General features: G+C 34.7%; 1 protein-coding gene across 9 annotated transcripts in view; it reads left to right on the forward strand.

The window, feature by feature from the left end:
- CCSER2 (coiled-coil serine rich protein 2) overlaps nt 1–16815 on the forward strand; it is a 180856-nt gene that overhangs the window by 32863 nt on the left and 131178 nt on the right. For all 9 annotated transcript variants that reach the window (XM_004049704.5, XM_004049703.5, XM_019035306.4 and 6 more), the window contains exons 2-3: nt 7582–9038; nt 10185–10381. In XM_004049704.5, coding sequence (XP_004049752.3) covers nt 7622–9038; nt 10185–10381 — 1614 coding nt within the window. In that variant the 5' untranslated portion in view covers nt 7582–7621. The remainder of the gene's footprint in view (nt 1–7581; nt 9039–10184; nt 10382–16815) is intronic.

Below are 16815 nucleotides of genomic sequence, written 5' to 3' on the forward strand. Positions count from 1 at the left end.
AATTCTGATCTAGTTGTCTGAACTTGAAAGCAGATTTCCGAAGTAACTGCTTATACGTGTGTAGTAGTCATCAGTATTGTTGTTCAGTTAATTGCTCTTGTACTTAGTAGTGAGTTTATGTCTGTTTAAACCCCTAAAATGCAGACAATTTATACCTTCTAAAAAACTATTTGAAAAACTAAAAAAAGACAGTGAGTGAGTGGTTCCTCAGATAATGAGTTAATGGATATGAAAGGAGTTTGGAAAAGTGACAGCTCTTACTGTTCTTCTGCTAAATTTCTGTAATTAATATCTAGGTCCTTTGCAGTCTTTATGCTTTTCCTCTGACATTAGCCATTCAGTCCCTTCCTTCATTCTTGTCCCTTGCTGTTAGTAGGCTTCTCAGAATACAGGCAGCATCGCTTAACGAAGGGGATCTGTTCTGAGAAATGCCTCTTTAGGCCATTGTTGTTCTGTGAACATCATAGAGTATACTTACACAGATGCAGATGGTATAGCCTACTACACACCAAGGCTATATGGTATACTATCTTGCTTATAGGCTACAAACCTGTATAGCATATTACTGTATTGAATACTGTAGGCAGTTGTAACACAGTGGTAAGGAATTGTTTATCTAAAGTTATGTAAACATAGAAAAGGTACAATAAAAATACTATATAAAAGAGAAAAAATGGTATACCAGTATGGGGCACTTGAATGGAGCTTACAGGACTGAAAGTTGCTCTGGATGAGTTAGTGAGTGGTGAGTGAATGTGAAGGCCTAAGACATCATTGCACACTAGTATAGACTTTATAAACTCTGTACAAACAGGATACAATAAATATGTAAAAAATAAAGTAATTGCATTACAATGTTACAATGGCTAGCATGTCACTAGGCTATAGGAATTTTTCAGCTCCACTGTAATCTCATGGGACCATCGTTGTAAATGTAGTCCATTATTGACTGTAACATCATTGCTTGGCTCACTGACTGTATTTCATTCCTTTGTCATGAAGGCAGTTTTCATTGGCCCTGGAATCAGGTAAACTTGAACCCGAATCCTCTTTGACAGTTTATGAATTTGTGACTTTGGACAAGTATATTAGCCTCTCTGAATCTTGGTTTTAGCTATTTAAGATGGGAAGAAATCTACTACATTATAATGTTATGAAGATTAAACAAAAAGTATGAAGTGGTAAGCATGGTACCTATCATGTAAGTGCTTAATAATATTTGCTGCTGCTTTTCCCTTATCCAATTGTGGATTTCTTTTAAAAGCGAGAAGCTTGATTTACAGTTTTAAAAAAAGGCATTAATAAGTATTTTTGAATTTTTTTTTGTTTTTTTTTTTTTGAGACGGAGTCTGGCTCTTTTGTCCAGGCTGTAGTGCAGTGGTGCGATCTCGGCTCACTGCAACCTCTGCCTCCCGAGTTCAAGTGATTATTGTGCCTCAGCCTCCCGAGTAGCTCAGATTACAGGTGTGTGCCACCATGCCTGGCTAATTTTTGTATTTTTGGCAGAGACAGGGTTTCACCATATTGGCCAGGCTGGTCTCGAATTCCTGACCTCAGGTGATCTACCTGCTTCAGCTGCCCAGAGTGCTGGGATTCTAGGCGTGAGTCACCACGCCCGGCCTGAAAAAAAATTTTTAAATATTAAATACCAATACTGTAAATTTGCTATACTTTAAAAAATTATTCTTACAGAAACTAAAAAAAAACTGACATTTTCAAGCACTGGTCCAGATATTAGTCTTAGTTCACCACTAAATTAAAGCTCACAGATGGTATTAAAGTGTCTCAGAGATTATATCATTAGATGATGTAGGCAATGTATATTTTTTCAAATTGTTAATGAATGGATTTTTTAGACACCTAACAGATTACAGTTTAGGTAAAGTGCATCAAAGACAGCATGGCTACCGAAATGAAGCAGACTCACAATGTCTATTTTATTTCAAAATTATAAGCAAATATAAGGGAAAATTTCATGAACTTTTAAAGACAGATGGTAGCTCATCAACAAATGAAGTGATAATATTTGTAACGTAAACTTCATAGTGGAGCTGTCAGACTAGTTTATCTTAAGACCAAAGTTCAAGATGGTTGATGTGATTTGTGTTGCAATTATTTGTACATTTAGAAATCATTATTCTTCATAGAGAATAGCACATTCAGGTTCTAACATTATTCTTTTCCCCCACAAACTGGTGGAACCACAAACACCAGTAACAGTGTGTCTCTCTTGTGTGCTCATCTTGTGCCTCTAAGTTATTAATACTGAAGATGCTCTTGGGAGATAACATCTATTATCCTCATCTTAGGCAGGAAAATAGAGGCATAGAGAAAGGAAAGAATATAATTTTCTTTCCGTAGTCTACTTGTGACAGGCGGGGAAATGTTAAAGCCTTTCTGACTCACAGGCTCTTTAATCTTTAACATGTATTATTTACTGATTTGCAAAATGACCCTAATATGTAATATCAATACCAGTTTTCTTAATGTTTATACCGAAAGTGGTTGTGGGTGTGGTAGTATGTTTTGTGGAAAAGACTATTATCAAAAATGAGGAAGACAGTTGTCTGGCATGGATATTGCCACTGTCCCTTGCTCTGCTCCTGGCAAACATTGCTGCTTGATCATGTCACTACTTCAGAAGCTAGATTTGACCTCAGCATCCTTTTTGTTTTTTAAAAATTTTAATGTTAAATTTTTAGTAGAGATGAGGTCTCACTATGTTGCTCAGTATGGTCTTCTGCTCCTGAGCTCAAGCGATCCTTTCGCCTCAGCTTCCCAAACTGTTGAGATTACAGGTGTGAGCCACTGTGCCCGGCCTCGGAATCGTTTTCAACATATTGCCCAAGGGAGCTATTACCAGTCAATCACAGGTCCACAAAACAAAGTTCTTTTTTAGTCTTTCCTTACTGTTGAATTAATTTACATTAAGAGATTATGAATTTACTTAAAAGTTGAGGATCTATTAAATTTGTAGTCCTGTAGCTGGCCTCAAAGTACAGTATATAAGACTTAGTTTATGTTCTCAGCAGGTTTACTTTCCTGTGGGTCAAATAAACATGCACACAATTAGAAGACAAACTCAGCTATATTATTGCTGTGAAGAGAATAGAGAATGATGTAAGATTAATTTTAACTGGAAACGTTGGTGGATGTGGTGATTTTGGACTTTGAGGATAGAATCTTCCAAGGGGTCTTTAGCAAAGGCATAGAAGTTAGAAAATATAGGATGGATTTTGGGGAATGACAAATAACGTATCTTGGCTTAAGTATATAACAAGGATAAGGTAGAACCAAATAGAGTAGCTTGCTCCCTGTACAATGAGTTTTGGGTTTTATTTTGTTGTTCCTGGTCTCACAGATGGTTTTTAATCAGTAGAATGACGTGATCCAGATCTGTGCTTTAAGAAGATAACTGCTGACAGTTTGAATAGAAGTAAGGTTGGAATCTTGACATAAATGTAGGAATCCTTGGTAGTAGTACAGGAAGAAATGATGAGCATAAGAACTAGAATTGTGGAATGGAAGTGGTGAATTTAGAATAAATTTTTAATTGTAAAATTAATGTGATTCTTATAGGATTAAGTTATCCCCAGAGGCTCCAGCATTTCTTTGGAAGGTTATCGAGTTATTTCCTTTGTGTATTCCAAGTTTAAAAAATTTTTTAAAGGTGATTTTTTTTCTCTACTTGTATTTCTGGAGAATTATTTCTTTATCCTTGGTATTTCATTAACTTAAATAGGATACGTATTTGCGTCTGTGATTTGATATATTTTTTCTTTCCCTCCATAGATTTTTTTTCACCTTTATTTTAGGGATATTTTCTATTATGTCCTCCTGCCTTTTCTCTTCCATTTAATTAGTTATTCTACTTCAGGGATACTAATTATCTTTCTGTTCAGCCTTTGTCCTACATTTTCTTTCTAATTCGATATCTTTGTCTTTTTTTTCTCCTGGATACTTTTTTTTTTTTTGATACAGGGTCTCACTCTTTCAGCCAGGCTGGAGTGCAGTGGCTTGATCACAGCTCACTGCAGCCTCGACCTCGTGGGCTCAGTTGATCTTCCCGCTTTAGCCTCCTGAGTAGCTGGGACAACAGGTGTGTGCCACCATGCCTGGCTAATTCTTGTATTTTTTTTTGTAGAGATGAGGTTTTGCTATGTTGTCCAGGCTGGTCTCACACTCCTGGTCTCAAGTGATCCACCCACCTTAGCCTCCTCAATATACTCTTGTTACCTTAAGATTTTTCTCCTTGCCATTTGTTTAAGTCTTTGCTTCTTTTCCTTGCTTTTTTTTTTTTCTTTCAAATTCATTGTTCTTCTTAATTGGTTTCCTTAACGCTGAAGCCTTTCTTTTCAATTTACCTGTTTTGTCTTTTCATCTTTGGGCTTTTGTTTCATTAGATGCATGTTCTTATTAGGTTGTTCTGTGTTACAAGAAACTGTTTATATGATTGTATGGGCATTTCTTTTTGTCTTGCTCAGGCTTAATTTGGATACCTAGGTCAAGACTTTGCTTTTGCCCTTCTGTGGCCCTATGCTTTCCCATCTCCTTAGATTGCGTTAAATGTCCAATACCAGTCTCATTTCATACTGCTGAGGGTACAGTACATGTCTGTGGGCTTCAGATCCTTCCCTCAACTCAGTATAGGGACTTAGAAGTTGGCAGATCCTGTTGATGCCTCTGCCTAGGTTTTGAAGCCTCTGTGCTCGGGATATTTTTCCTCAACTTTTGTAGGACATGGCAAATCAAATTTTTCTATCCAAGCTAGAGGTATTTCTTAAAATTTTCAAGTTTTTTAGTTCACATTTCTTTCTCACTACTGCTTCCAGGCAGTAATCAGGCTGCCAGTCATACTGTAACATACAGAATTTTTTTCTGTCCGCTACTTTTTAAACTTTATAAGTTCTTAGTTTCAATAGTTTTTTGTATTACAGTGTGTAACTGGTAGGTTTTCTGCTAAAAAAAATCACATACACACAAATATATATATATATATATATCTTAGTTGTTGGTAACAGGACGTTCTTTAGTCTTTTTTCACTCTATACTTGAACATTTGTACGATTTTCTAAATATTTACTTTTGACATAATAACATGTATTATAGGAACTCTACTTCTTAGGCCAGGGTTGACTTGGAATCAGTTGTTTTAAAAATTAAAAAAAATTCTCATGGCTTTAGTAATTAAGGTTTTTCAAATGTCTTCTAGCTTTTATAAAACCATGTATTTTTTAAAAAAAATAATATGTTCTTTAATTACCTTTTATTTCACCGACTTTAAGGGAACAGGTGATTTTTGGCTGCATGAATGAATTGTGTAGTGGTGAAGTCTGAGATTTTAGTGCACGTGCCACCCGAATAGTGTACATTGTACCCTACTACATTGTGTAGTTTTTAAAAAAGCTCTCATCCCTCTCCCATCATCCCCCTTTCTGAGTCTCCAGTGTCCATTATTCCTCTCTGTATGCCTTTGCATACCCATAACTTAGCTCCTAATTACAACTAAGAACATATGGTATTTGGTTTTTCATTCCTGAATTACTTCAGAATAATGGCCTCCATCTCCATCCACGTTGCTTCAATAGATATTATTTCATTCTTTTTTATGGCTGAGTAGTATTCCATGGTGTATTTTTTTAATTCACTCATCGGTTGATGGGTACTTAGGTTGGTTCCACATCTGGCAATTGTGAATTTTGCTGTGATAAACATACATATGCAGGTTTTTTTTTTTGATACAGTTTTCCTTTGGGTAGATACCCAGTAGTGAGATTGCTGGATCAAATGGTAGATTTAGTTCTTTGAGAAATCTACATACTGTTTCCCATAGAGGTGGTACTAATTTACATTGCCACCAGCAGTACCTAAATGTTCCCTTTTCATCACGTCTATGCCAGTATCTATTGTTTTTTGTCTTTTTAATAATAGCCATTCTGGCTGGGATAAGGTGATATCTCATTGTGGTTTTAATTTGCATGTCCCTGATGATTAGTGATGTTGAGCATTTTTTTTCATGTTTCTTGGTCATTGTATACCTTCTTTTGAAAACTGTTTGTTGATGTTATTTGCCCACTTTTTGATGGGATTATTTTTTTCCTTGCAGATTAGTTGGAGTTCCTTATAGATTCTGGATATTAATCTTTTGTTAGATGCATAGTTTGCAAGTATTTTCTCCCATTCTGTGGGTTGTCTGTTTACTCTGATTATTTTTTGCTGAGCGGAAGCTTTTTAGTTTAATTAGGTCTCATTTATTTTTTTGTTGCATTTGCTTTTTGTGTCTTAGTCATAAATTCTTTGCCTAGACCAATATCCAGAAGAGTTTTTCCTAGGTTTTCTTCTAGCATTTTTATGGTTTCATGCCTTGGATTTAAGTCTTAAATCCATGTTGGTTGATTTTTGTATATGGTAAGAGATAGGGATCCAATTTCATTCTTCTACATGTGGCTATCCAGTTTTCCTGGCAACATTTATTGAATAAGGCGTTCTTTTCCCAATTTTCATTTATGTATGCTTTGTCAAAGGTCAGTTGATTGTATTTGGCTTTATTTCTGGGTTCTCTACTCTGTTCCTTTGCTCTATGTATGTACTTTTATACCACTACCATGCTGTTTCTGTTACTATAGTAGCCTTGTAGTATAATTTGAAGTTGAGTAATGTGATGCCTCCAGATTTGGTTTTTTGTTTAAGATTGTTTTTTGGTTCCATATGAATTTTAGGATTGTTTTGTCTAATTCTGGGAAAAATGATGTTGGTATTTCGATACAAATTGCATTGAATCTGTAGACTGCTTTGGGCAGCATGGTCATTTTCATGATATGGATTCCTCTAATGCATGAGTGTGGGATGTATTTCCATTCGTTTGCATTGTCTGTGATTTCTTTCAGAAGTGTTTTGCACTTCTGCTTGTAGAGATCTTTTACTTCCTTGGTTAAGTATACCTAGGTATTTTATTTTATTTTTTTGCAGCTATGGTCAAAGGGATTGAGTTCTTGATTCTCAGCTTAGTCATTGTTGGTATGCTACTGATTTGTGTACTTTGATTTTGCAACCTGTGACTTTACTGGATTTATGAAATCTTGGAATCTTTTGGAGGAGTCCGTAGGATTTTCTAGATATATAATCATATCATTGGCAAACAGAGATAGTTTGACTTCCAATCTGAATGCCTTTTATTTCATTCTCTTGCCTGAGTGCACTGGCTGTGGCTTTCCATATGTTCTTATTTTTAAAGGAGAGACTTTTACCCAAAATGAAAAAATTATTTGGATTGGAAATTGGAAGAAGTACTCTGTATTATTTTTTACATAGTCAAATTTGGTGGTTTAATTTTATTTCTAGATTTTGCTGTCATTCATAGCATACATTTATAAAAAAGTTTATAAAAATGTTCTTTATTTTCTTCCAACATAAAGTTATTAATTTAATTAGTGCGTTCGGTATTTGCCAGGAGTTCTGTAGGAATCATGAGTAGCTTTTGGGTTTTTCTGCATATAAAAGTGTAAGTATCATATTATGTAATAATTCATGTAATTATCCTTATTTAGGAATGTTTAATGTACTTCTTTTTTCTCTTCACAGATTCTGTCAACTGTTTAAGAACAAATGCACCTTATAGCTCATGGAAGAAAAAACACAAATCAAGACATTTTTGGGTTCCAAGTTGCCAAAGTATGGAACAAAATCTGTAAGAAGTACATTGCAGCCAATGCCAAATGGGACACCTGTTAATTTATTAGGAACTTCCAAGAATAGTAATGTCAAAAGTTACATCAAAAATAATGGCTCTGATTGTCCATCATCTCATTCATTTAATTGGAGGAAAGCAAATAAATATCAGCTTTGTGCACAAGGTGCCGAAGAGCCTAACAATACTCAAAATTCACATGATAAAATAATTGATCCTGAAAAACGTGTTCCTACTCAAGGAATGTTTGATAAAAATGGGATAAAGGGAGGTTTGAAAAGTGTTTCTTTATTCACATCAAAGTTAGCAAAGCCATCCACTATGTTTGTGTCATCTACAGAGGAATTAAACCAAAAGTCTTTTTCTGGACCATCTAATTTGGGTAAATTCACCAAAGGCACATTATTAGGAAGGACTTCATATTCTTCGGTCAATACTCCAAAATCACAGTTGAATGGATTTTATGGAAACCGATCAGCTGGTAGCATGCAAAGGCCTAGAGCGAACTCCTGTGCCACCAGAAGCAGTTCTGGAGAAAGCTTAGCTCAATCCCCAGACAGTAGTAAATCTATTAATTGTGAAAAAATGGTAAGGTCACAAAGTTTTTCACATTCCATTCAGAATTCATTCCTTCCACCTTCATCTATAACCAGATCACATTCCTTTAATAGAGCTGTGGATCTTACAAAGCCTTATCAGAACCAACAGCTATCCATTAGAGTGCCTCTACGGTCAAGTATGCTAACAAGAAATTCCCGGCAGCCAGAAGTACTAAATGGGAATGAACATTTGGGGTATGGATTTAATAGGCCTTATGCTGCTGGTGGAAAGAAGTTGGCTTTACCAAATGGCCCAGGTGTAACTTCTACTTTAGGTTATAGAATGGTTCATCCCTCTCTACTGAAATCTAGCCGATCTCCATTTTCTGGGACTATGACAGTTGATGGAAATAAAAATTCACCTGCTGACACATGTGTAGAGGAAGATGCTACAGTTTTGGCTAAGGACAGAGCTGCTAATAAGGACCAAGAACTGATTGAAAATGAAAGTTATAGAACAAAAAACAACCAGACCATGAAACATGATGCTAAAATGAGATACCTGAGTGATGATGTGGATGACATTTCCTTGTCGTCTTTGTCATCTTCTGATAAGAATGATTTAAGTGAAGACTTTAGTGATGATTTTATAGATATAGAGGACTCCAACAGAACTAGAATAACTCCAGAGGAAATGTCTCTCAAAGAAGAGAAACATGAAAATGGGCCACCACAGGATATGTTTGATTCCCCCAAGGAAAATGAAAAAGCCTTCAGTAAAACTGATGAATGGATAGATATAAGTGTCTCTGGTAAATATTACTTACCTTAAGTTTTTTTGCTTTCTTTTAAATAATATAACTGAACTTACATTTAGGATTATCTTCAGATAGATTTCAAGATATTATCAGTTTCACGGAGGGATAGATCTAGACAATTGAGGTGGGGCAACGTTTATTTTCCTGTGACTTTTGCTCCATACCCCATTTTTCACCCTATCCAAGACAATATTAATAAAACCACTCTTAACCTTTGTTTTTCTTTGGCTGTTATACACAGCCTATTCCTGCTTAGTGTATGCAGTGCTTCTAAATGACTTCCCCTGCTTACCTCAGCCAGTGTGGTATGCCATTAAACAAACCATCTCTTCTCTTAGGATAGCATTTCATTGCTATTTGTTAAGAGTAAAGCTGTACCAAAGGGTACAATGAGATAATATAGGTTATGTCTAATCTCATGGATTTTTTTATCCTAGAAAATTCTTCTTGTTTAGCAATTTTTGTAGATACACTTCCTGAGAGAGCTTTATTTATTTATTAAACTGAAGAAAGTGAAATAATACCTGTTAAACATTTCCTCTTATGTTTGGTTATCCTGTTACTAAATGCTGGATAAAATGTATTTGGTATTTGTATGCCCATATACCTGAATAAAGAACAACTAAAGGGATTAGATATAGACATGTGGTATAATCAGGGGACTAGATCGTGCATAGAAATGCATGTACAAACCCTTGATTGTCTATAGGTCTTCTAAAAGAGACTGCCGGAACAAGTTTATTTCCTTATAGGGAGGCAATTATGAGTGCCCTACATTATTTAATCTATGAAGTTAAATAGTGTACACAGAGGAAAAGGAGTTTCCTGGCCAGTGTTTAAAAATAAATATCTTGGGAAATATAGGAATATGAGGGTTTGTTTACATTTTTGGAAATATTACAGAAGTGAAAGATGACTAAATGAATTTTCTTTTCCTCTATTAGAAAATATTTCAGTAGGTTATTTTAAAGATTTTGGCTCTTGATGTTTTTATTGCCTAGGATGTAGAAAATGCTAGTTATGAGTGCTTTCTTTGAGCCAGCTTTTTTGCTATGATATATCAAATTATTAGCACTTATATTTTTAGGACATGAGAAACAATTATATTTTTGTGAATCAATAACCTTTTTTCTCTTGAAGACAGGAGTGAATGTACAAAACATACTTCTGGGAATAATTTGGTTTCACCAGATACAGACTACAGAGCTGGTTCTTCGTTTGAACTCTCTCCATCTGATAGCTCTGATGGAACATACATGTGGGATGAAGAAGGCTTGGAACCCATTGGAAATGTCCATCCAGTTGGGAGCTATGAGTCCTCTGAAATGAACAGCATAGTATGTATGGATTTATATACTCTTGGAATATTTTGTTTACCCTACTATAGAGAGACTTGTGATATGATTGATTTTGTAAAAAATTTATGAATTAACTTTACTACTTTGAGAAATGGAAATTCATATTTGTTAAGAGCCTATAAAATATCTGACTCTAATATGAAATAAAGTGTGGAGAATATATGACATTTGACTTAAATATACTCAACATGTTTACATATATATCCCTCATACATATGTGCATACTATATTAGTAGGTTAATCTATGCCAGTGGTTCTCAAAGATTGGGTGAGGAGGTCAATGACTGGAGGTGGTTTTGGTTGTCATATTGATGAGTGCTTCTTGGCATCTAGTGGGTGGATGCCAAGGATGTTGTTTAACATCCCACAGTCCACAAGACAGAGACCACAATGAATTATCTAGCCTAAGATGGCAGTAGTGCTGCTGTTGAGAAACCTTGGCCTGTGTTATACTGAGGTAACATTGAAGTGCCAACTCTCAGTGGGATAATACAATACAAGTGTATTATTTTACTCTTAGAAAGTTTGTTGTGGGTCTGGACAGCTCTCTAGGGCAGCTGTCTTTAGTGATCTAAGCTGCTTTGATTTTGGGGCTTGACCATCTTTTGAGGTCCCTTCTTTTCACTGTGGCAGAGGAAGAGAGTGCCAGAGGGTCTCACACGTATAATTACTTGCATTGGCCTGCAGGCAACACTTGGCACTTCCGTTCATGATCTGTTGACCAGAACTAATCATGTGGTCCCATCTGAGTACTAAAGGGACAGGAAGTGTAATCTTTGTGTGTGCCTGGAAGGCAAGGGAATCAGGTATGGGCAAGTGTTAGAAGACCTGCCATGAATTTATATGTGCATATTTTAAGAAACATGGCAAGTAATGTGGATAATATGCCATATGGGTAAAGTGTAATTGGTATGTTTAAAGTGACTCATTGCAGTTATTCAGTATATAAAATACGATTTTCCAGTAGTTGTATGGGAAAATTGGTAGTCTGTGGATATATTAAATTCCAAGTGGATTTCAGGCAATGTAATTTTCTATACTCCTGTAAACCTTTTACTTAAGCCATTGTTAACAGAGGCTTAAATTGCACAAACTTTTTTTTAACCGTTGTCAACACCTTGCATACAAACATTTAATTTAGAGACAGTGTCTTCATCTCATTAGATAAAGGAAGCTCAGAAAAGATAACAGTTTAAGACCTTACATGCTGTCTTACTGGGAGTTTTAAGGCAAATATGATTGAAGTGCAAATGAAAATGGTGTCCAGCAGATGGCAGCAATAAACCACTTAGTACCTGACAGTTTTTGGAGGCTAACCACCTTCATTCAGTTCATTGTTCCTGTAACTAATCACAAAATAGCTTTCTCTCAAAGATTTCAGAATGCATCTGGATTGACTGTTAGTCCTTAAGATCCATGAGTTTCCTCCTTGTTCAGTAGGTTTATGTCTATTGGTATGGGAAGAAAAAAACATTCATTCTGTGCTTTGGAACAAGATGGTGTTTCTGTCTTTCTCTTCTGATCTAAGGAGAAGACGACAAAGTCTGAGAAAGAATAGAGAATTGATGGCAAAAGTTGAGAACCATGTGTTGAGTTCTCGTACAGTGATGTAGGATTTACCATTTTTGCTCTGAAGTTACGTGAATTTTTTGTTTTGTATAAATTTTAGGCGTGTACCTGTTCAGAATTGTTGGTTTTTTTTTTTTTGGTGAATTGGACTTTCCATCATTACTTAGTGATCTTCTCTATCTTTAATTATGCTTTTTGTTTTCAGACTCCTTTTTTTTCCAAATATTAATACACCTTACCAGTTTTATTTATATATTTTCTTTTACTATCAGCCTTTTTTATGTATAGCAAATAGTTTATTATTTTAAAATTTTCAGTTTGTCTTTTTCTTTTGACTAGAGTTTAATCCTTTTATGTTTATATTGTTATACTTGGACTGTATTTACTCTGCCATCTTATTATTTTTATTTAAATTGTCTTGCTCTTTTTTCTGTTTTTCTTTTTTTTTTTTCCTACAGTGGTTCAAAGTAGTACCTCTTACTTAACCCCTAAAGACCTTTAGCATATTCTCACTTTTCTTGTCTCTGCAACACTGCTTCTACCAGTCCAGGTAAAGATAAGGAGCTTTCACTAGATCTAGTACATCAACTGTGTCACTTCTAACACAGTTTAGTTCCACCCACTGTTCATTTCTGCTGACATTGTTTTTGTAGTAAGTCTTCCTTTTTGAAAGAAACAGTGTGTTAATATGCATTCTGATGCAATCTCCTAATCATGTCAAGGATCCCAACAAATAGTTTGTAGACTGATTACTTTTCGTAACACCAGTCTAGAATCCTGGCTGTTTATTTGTTTACATGCTACCAGTATTATGCAGAGGTCTAATTTACATACAGTAAAATGCACAAATCTTCTGCAGACAGACCGGAGAATTTTGATAAATGTGTATGCTTGTTTGACAATCATCCATATTAAGATATAGAATACTCCCATCGCTCGAGAGTGTTCCCTTTCTGTTCCTTTCAGTCATTCTCTTACTCTGCAATCACTGTTGGTTTCGGTCACTATAAATTAGTTTTGACTGTTCTTGAACTTTATATAAATGAAATCATAAAGGTGCTGGTTTATATCTAGCTTCTTTTCATTAATATTATGTATTTGTCAGTTGTAGTTTCTTTACTCTTGTATCATATTCTTTTGTGTGAATATACTACAACTTATCTTATTGTTCATGGGCATTTAGGTTGGTTCCAGTTTCTGGCTATTAGAGTATTGCATGATTGTGAAGATTTTGATATATGTTTTTTTGGTGAACACTTATTCATTTTTGTTGGGAAAATGTGTAGGAGAGAGATTCCTGGGTTATAGGCTATGCTGATGGATAAAGATGCTGTCAGTGTTTCAAAGTGATTGTGCCTGTTTACACTCCCCACTGGCAGTAAATGAACATTCCAGAAAATTCACCTTCTTGTCTATTCTTGGTGCTTTCTGCCTTTTTGCATTTTTGCTATTTTGTGGGTATAGTAGTATTGCATTGAGATTTTGTCTTGTATTTTTTGATAACTACTCACAGAGCACCTTCACATATGTTTATTGGGCCATCAGGATATATCCTCTTCTGTGAAGTGTCTTGTGTTGGGTTTGTTTTCTTAATGATTTGTAAAAATTCTTCATATTTTTTGACATAAATATTTATTTTGTATCAATATGTAGATGTTTGTATTCATATGTATATTTACATTTTATATATGTAGAGTGTATTCTTTACTGTGAGTTGCTTTTGAAATCTCTTAGTAGTGTCTGTTGATATAGAACTTACCAATTTTGATACTGTCCAGTTTTACAAGTTTTCCCTTTACCGTTACCACTTTTTTTAAAACTGTTTGTGAAGTCTTTTCCCACCTTAATATCATGAATATATGTTTCAATGTTTTGCTCTAAAAGCATTTTTTATTTTTAACCTTTTACCTGTAGGTCTCTAGTCCCCATCTGGAAATTATTTTTGTGTATGGTGTGAGATAGATGTCACAATTAATTTATTTTAGTCATCTTTCCCCCACTGTACTTCAGGGTCATCTATGTCATAAATCAGTGACTGCATATATAAATATTTCATTGCATAGACAAATATTTCTGTTTATTTTGTCAGTTATATGTTATTTTCATTATTGTAGCTTTAAAATAAATTTTGCTGCCTGGTAGGGTAAGTCTTCCAGCTTTGTTTTTTTCCAAGATTTCTGTAGCACTTCTTAACCTTTTGTATTTCCAATTAAATATTAGAATGAGCTTGTCAGTTTCCAGGAAGGACCTGCAGGGATTTTGAATGGGATTGCATTGAATTTATGGATGATTTTGGAGAGAATTGACATATTTATGATGGAGATATAGTCCTCCATTGATTTCAGACTTTAGAAATACTTCTTGCTAGTGTTTTGTACTTCTCTATAAAATGTTACACATGTTTGATTTTGACACTGTAAGTGGTACCATTTTTATAATTTTATGAGTTTTTGTTGTATATACAAATATACCTGATTTTTATCATGTATATTTGACTTTTCTAATAACCTTGTAAATTCATCTACTAGTTATAATAATTTGCCTTTGGATGATTTTGGAACTTGTATATACATTCTATAATCACACCATTTGCAAAAAAGTTGCCTCACCACCCCAGCGCTTGCCCTATTACACAAGTTAGGACCACCAACGTGATGTTGAATTGAAATGGTGATAGAATTTCAGAGAGAAAGCCTTAATAGTTCACCCTTAAAGTTTTTGGGAGTTGAGAGGGAGTTTAATCAGAGTATGGAAATTCTCTTTTATTTTGTTTGCTGAATTTTTGTTGTGAATGAATATTAAGTTTTACCAAATGCTTTCTCTACATCTGTTGAGATAGTGAAATTTTTTTTGTGTTAGTGTGGTAGATTGCATGGCTTGATCTTCAAATAGTAAACTACCTTTCCATTCTTAGAATACATTCACTTGGTCGTGATGTATTATCTTTTCAAATGTTGTTAAACTAGATTTTCTAATTTTTATATTTTAAAATTATTTTTTAAAATTAAAAATTTTTTTTTTTTTTTTGAGACGAAGTCTCGCTCTTCTCACCCAGGCTGGAGTGCAATGGCGCAATCTTGGCTCACTGCAACCTCTGCCTCCCAGGTTCAAGCGTTTCTTCTGCCTCAGCCTCCCAAGTAGCTGGGATTACAGGCGCCTGCCACCACGCCTGGCTAAATTTTGTATTTTTAGTAGAGACAGGGTTTCACCATGTTGGCCAGGCTGGTCTTGAACTCCTGACCTCAGGTGATCCACCCGCCTTGGCCTCCCAAAATAGTGGGATTACAGGCATGAGCCACCGCGCCCGGCCTAAAAATTAATTTTTAGAAAAGAGATAGGGTCTTGCTATATTGTCCAGTCTGGCCTTGAACTCCTGGGCTGAAGTAATCCTCCTCCCACAGTCTCCCAAGTAGCTGGGACTACAGGTGCATGCCACTATACCCAGCTCTGCTAATAGTCTATGTTTTTGCATGTATGTTCATGAGTAAGATTGTTCTACTCTGTAATTTTCTTGTTTTTCTACTGATGTTCTTGCCATGTTTTGGTATCAAGATCATGCTGGCTTTATAATGAGTTGAGAAGTGTTTCTTATTTTTCTGTCCTTTGAAAGAATTTGTGTACAACTAATGTGCTTATTCCTTAGGTATGTAAAAGAATTTGCCAGAATTCAGCCTTCTGGACCTGGAGTTTTCTTTATGAGAAAGTTTTTAATAACAGTTTTAATTTTTAGATATTGGCATATTAAAATCTGTATGTATATTCGTGTTCGTTTTTGAAAATTTGTCCATTTCATCTAAACTTGTCATTTGTTGGTGAAAGTTGTTTAGGATTATCCTCTTTTTAACATCTTTAGGGTGTTATAGGGACGTCTGCTTTTCATTCCTAATACTGGTTATTGGTGTTTCCTCTCTTTTTCTTCATTTCCAAGAACCAAATTTGGGCTTTGCTGATTTTTCTATATTGTGCTTATTTTCTGTTTTTATTGATTTTGGTTTATATCTTTATTTCCTTTCTTCTACTTTTCTTTAGTTTAATTGGTTTTTTCTTTTCCAAAGTTTTTGACGTGGAAACTAGATAATTGATTTTTAGCCTTTCTCCCTTCTCTGGCATATGAATGAATTCTCATAAAGAGAAGCCTTTATTATTTGGGAAAGAATGCATTCAGTAAACACCCTAGTAGTAAATATAGCAGTTTCTTTTTATGTGCGTTGTTTTAAAATTATGAATTCTAAGGCATGTTGTATAGGCCATTTTCCTTAATGCATTTATATATCCATGAACAATATACAGTATGATTTTGTATGTATTTTACAACTTAGGTAAGTGATACATAATATTCTACAGGTTTTTTTTAACTCAATTTTATGTTTTTTGTGTATATGTGCATTTATATTGTAGTTCTAATTCATATTTATTACTTTATAATATTCTGTCATTTGAATATACCTGTATTTTTCTCTGTTCCCCTGCTAATCTACATTTCAGTTATTCTTTATTGCTAATAATAATGTCTACATGGTGTAGCAGTGAACATTCGGATTCAATTCTCTTTGATCATATAAGTCAGTTTCTTTAGGATATAAACCTAGCTATAGCGTTCCTGGGATATAAAACTAGGAATAGTGTATTTTCAACTTTAATGATATTATCAAACTTCTCCCTAAAATGGTCCTACCAGTGTATACCTTCCAGTAGAGGATGAGAATTTCTGTCACTCCTCATCTGAACCCCATATGTCGTCATCTGACTTCAACATTTTAATCAGTCTGGTGAGTGTGAGATGATACATAATTTTAATTTACATTTAGACTATTATTGATTTTGTCATTTTTTTCACACATTTT

Source organism: Gorilla gorilla, chromosome 8 (assembly GCF_029281585.2).
Source record: "Gorilla gorilla gorilla isolate KB3781 chromosome 8, NHGRI_mGorGor1-v2.1_pri, whole genome shotgun sequence".
In the NCBI taxonomy this organism is placed as follows: Eukaryota; Metazoa; Chordata; class Mammalia; order Primates; family Hominidae; genus Gorilla; species Gorilla gorilla.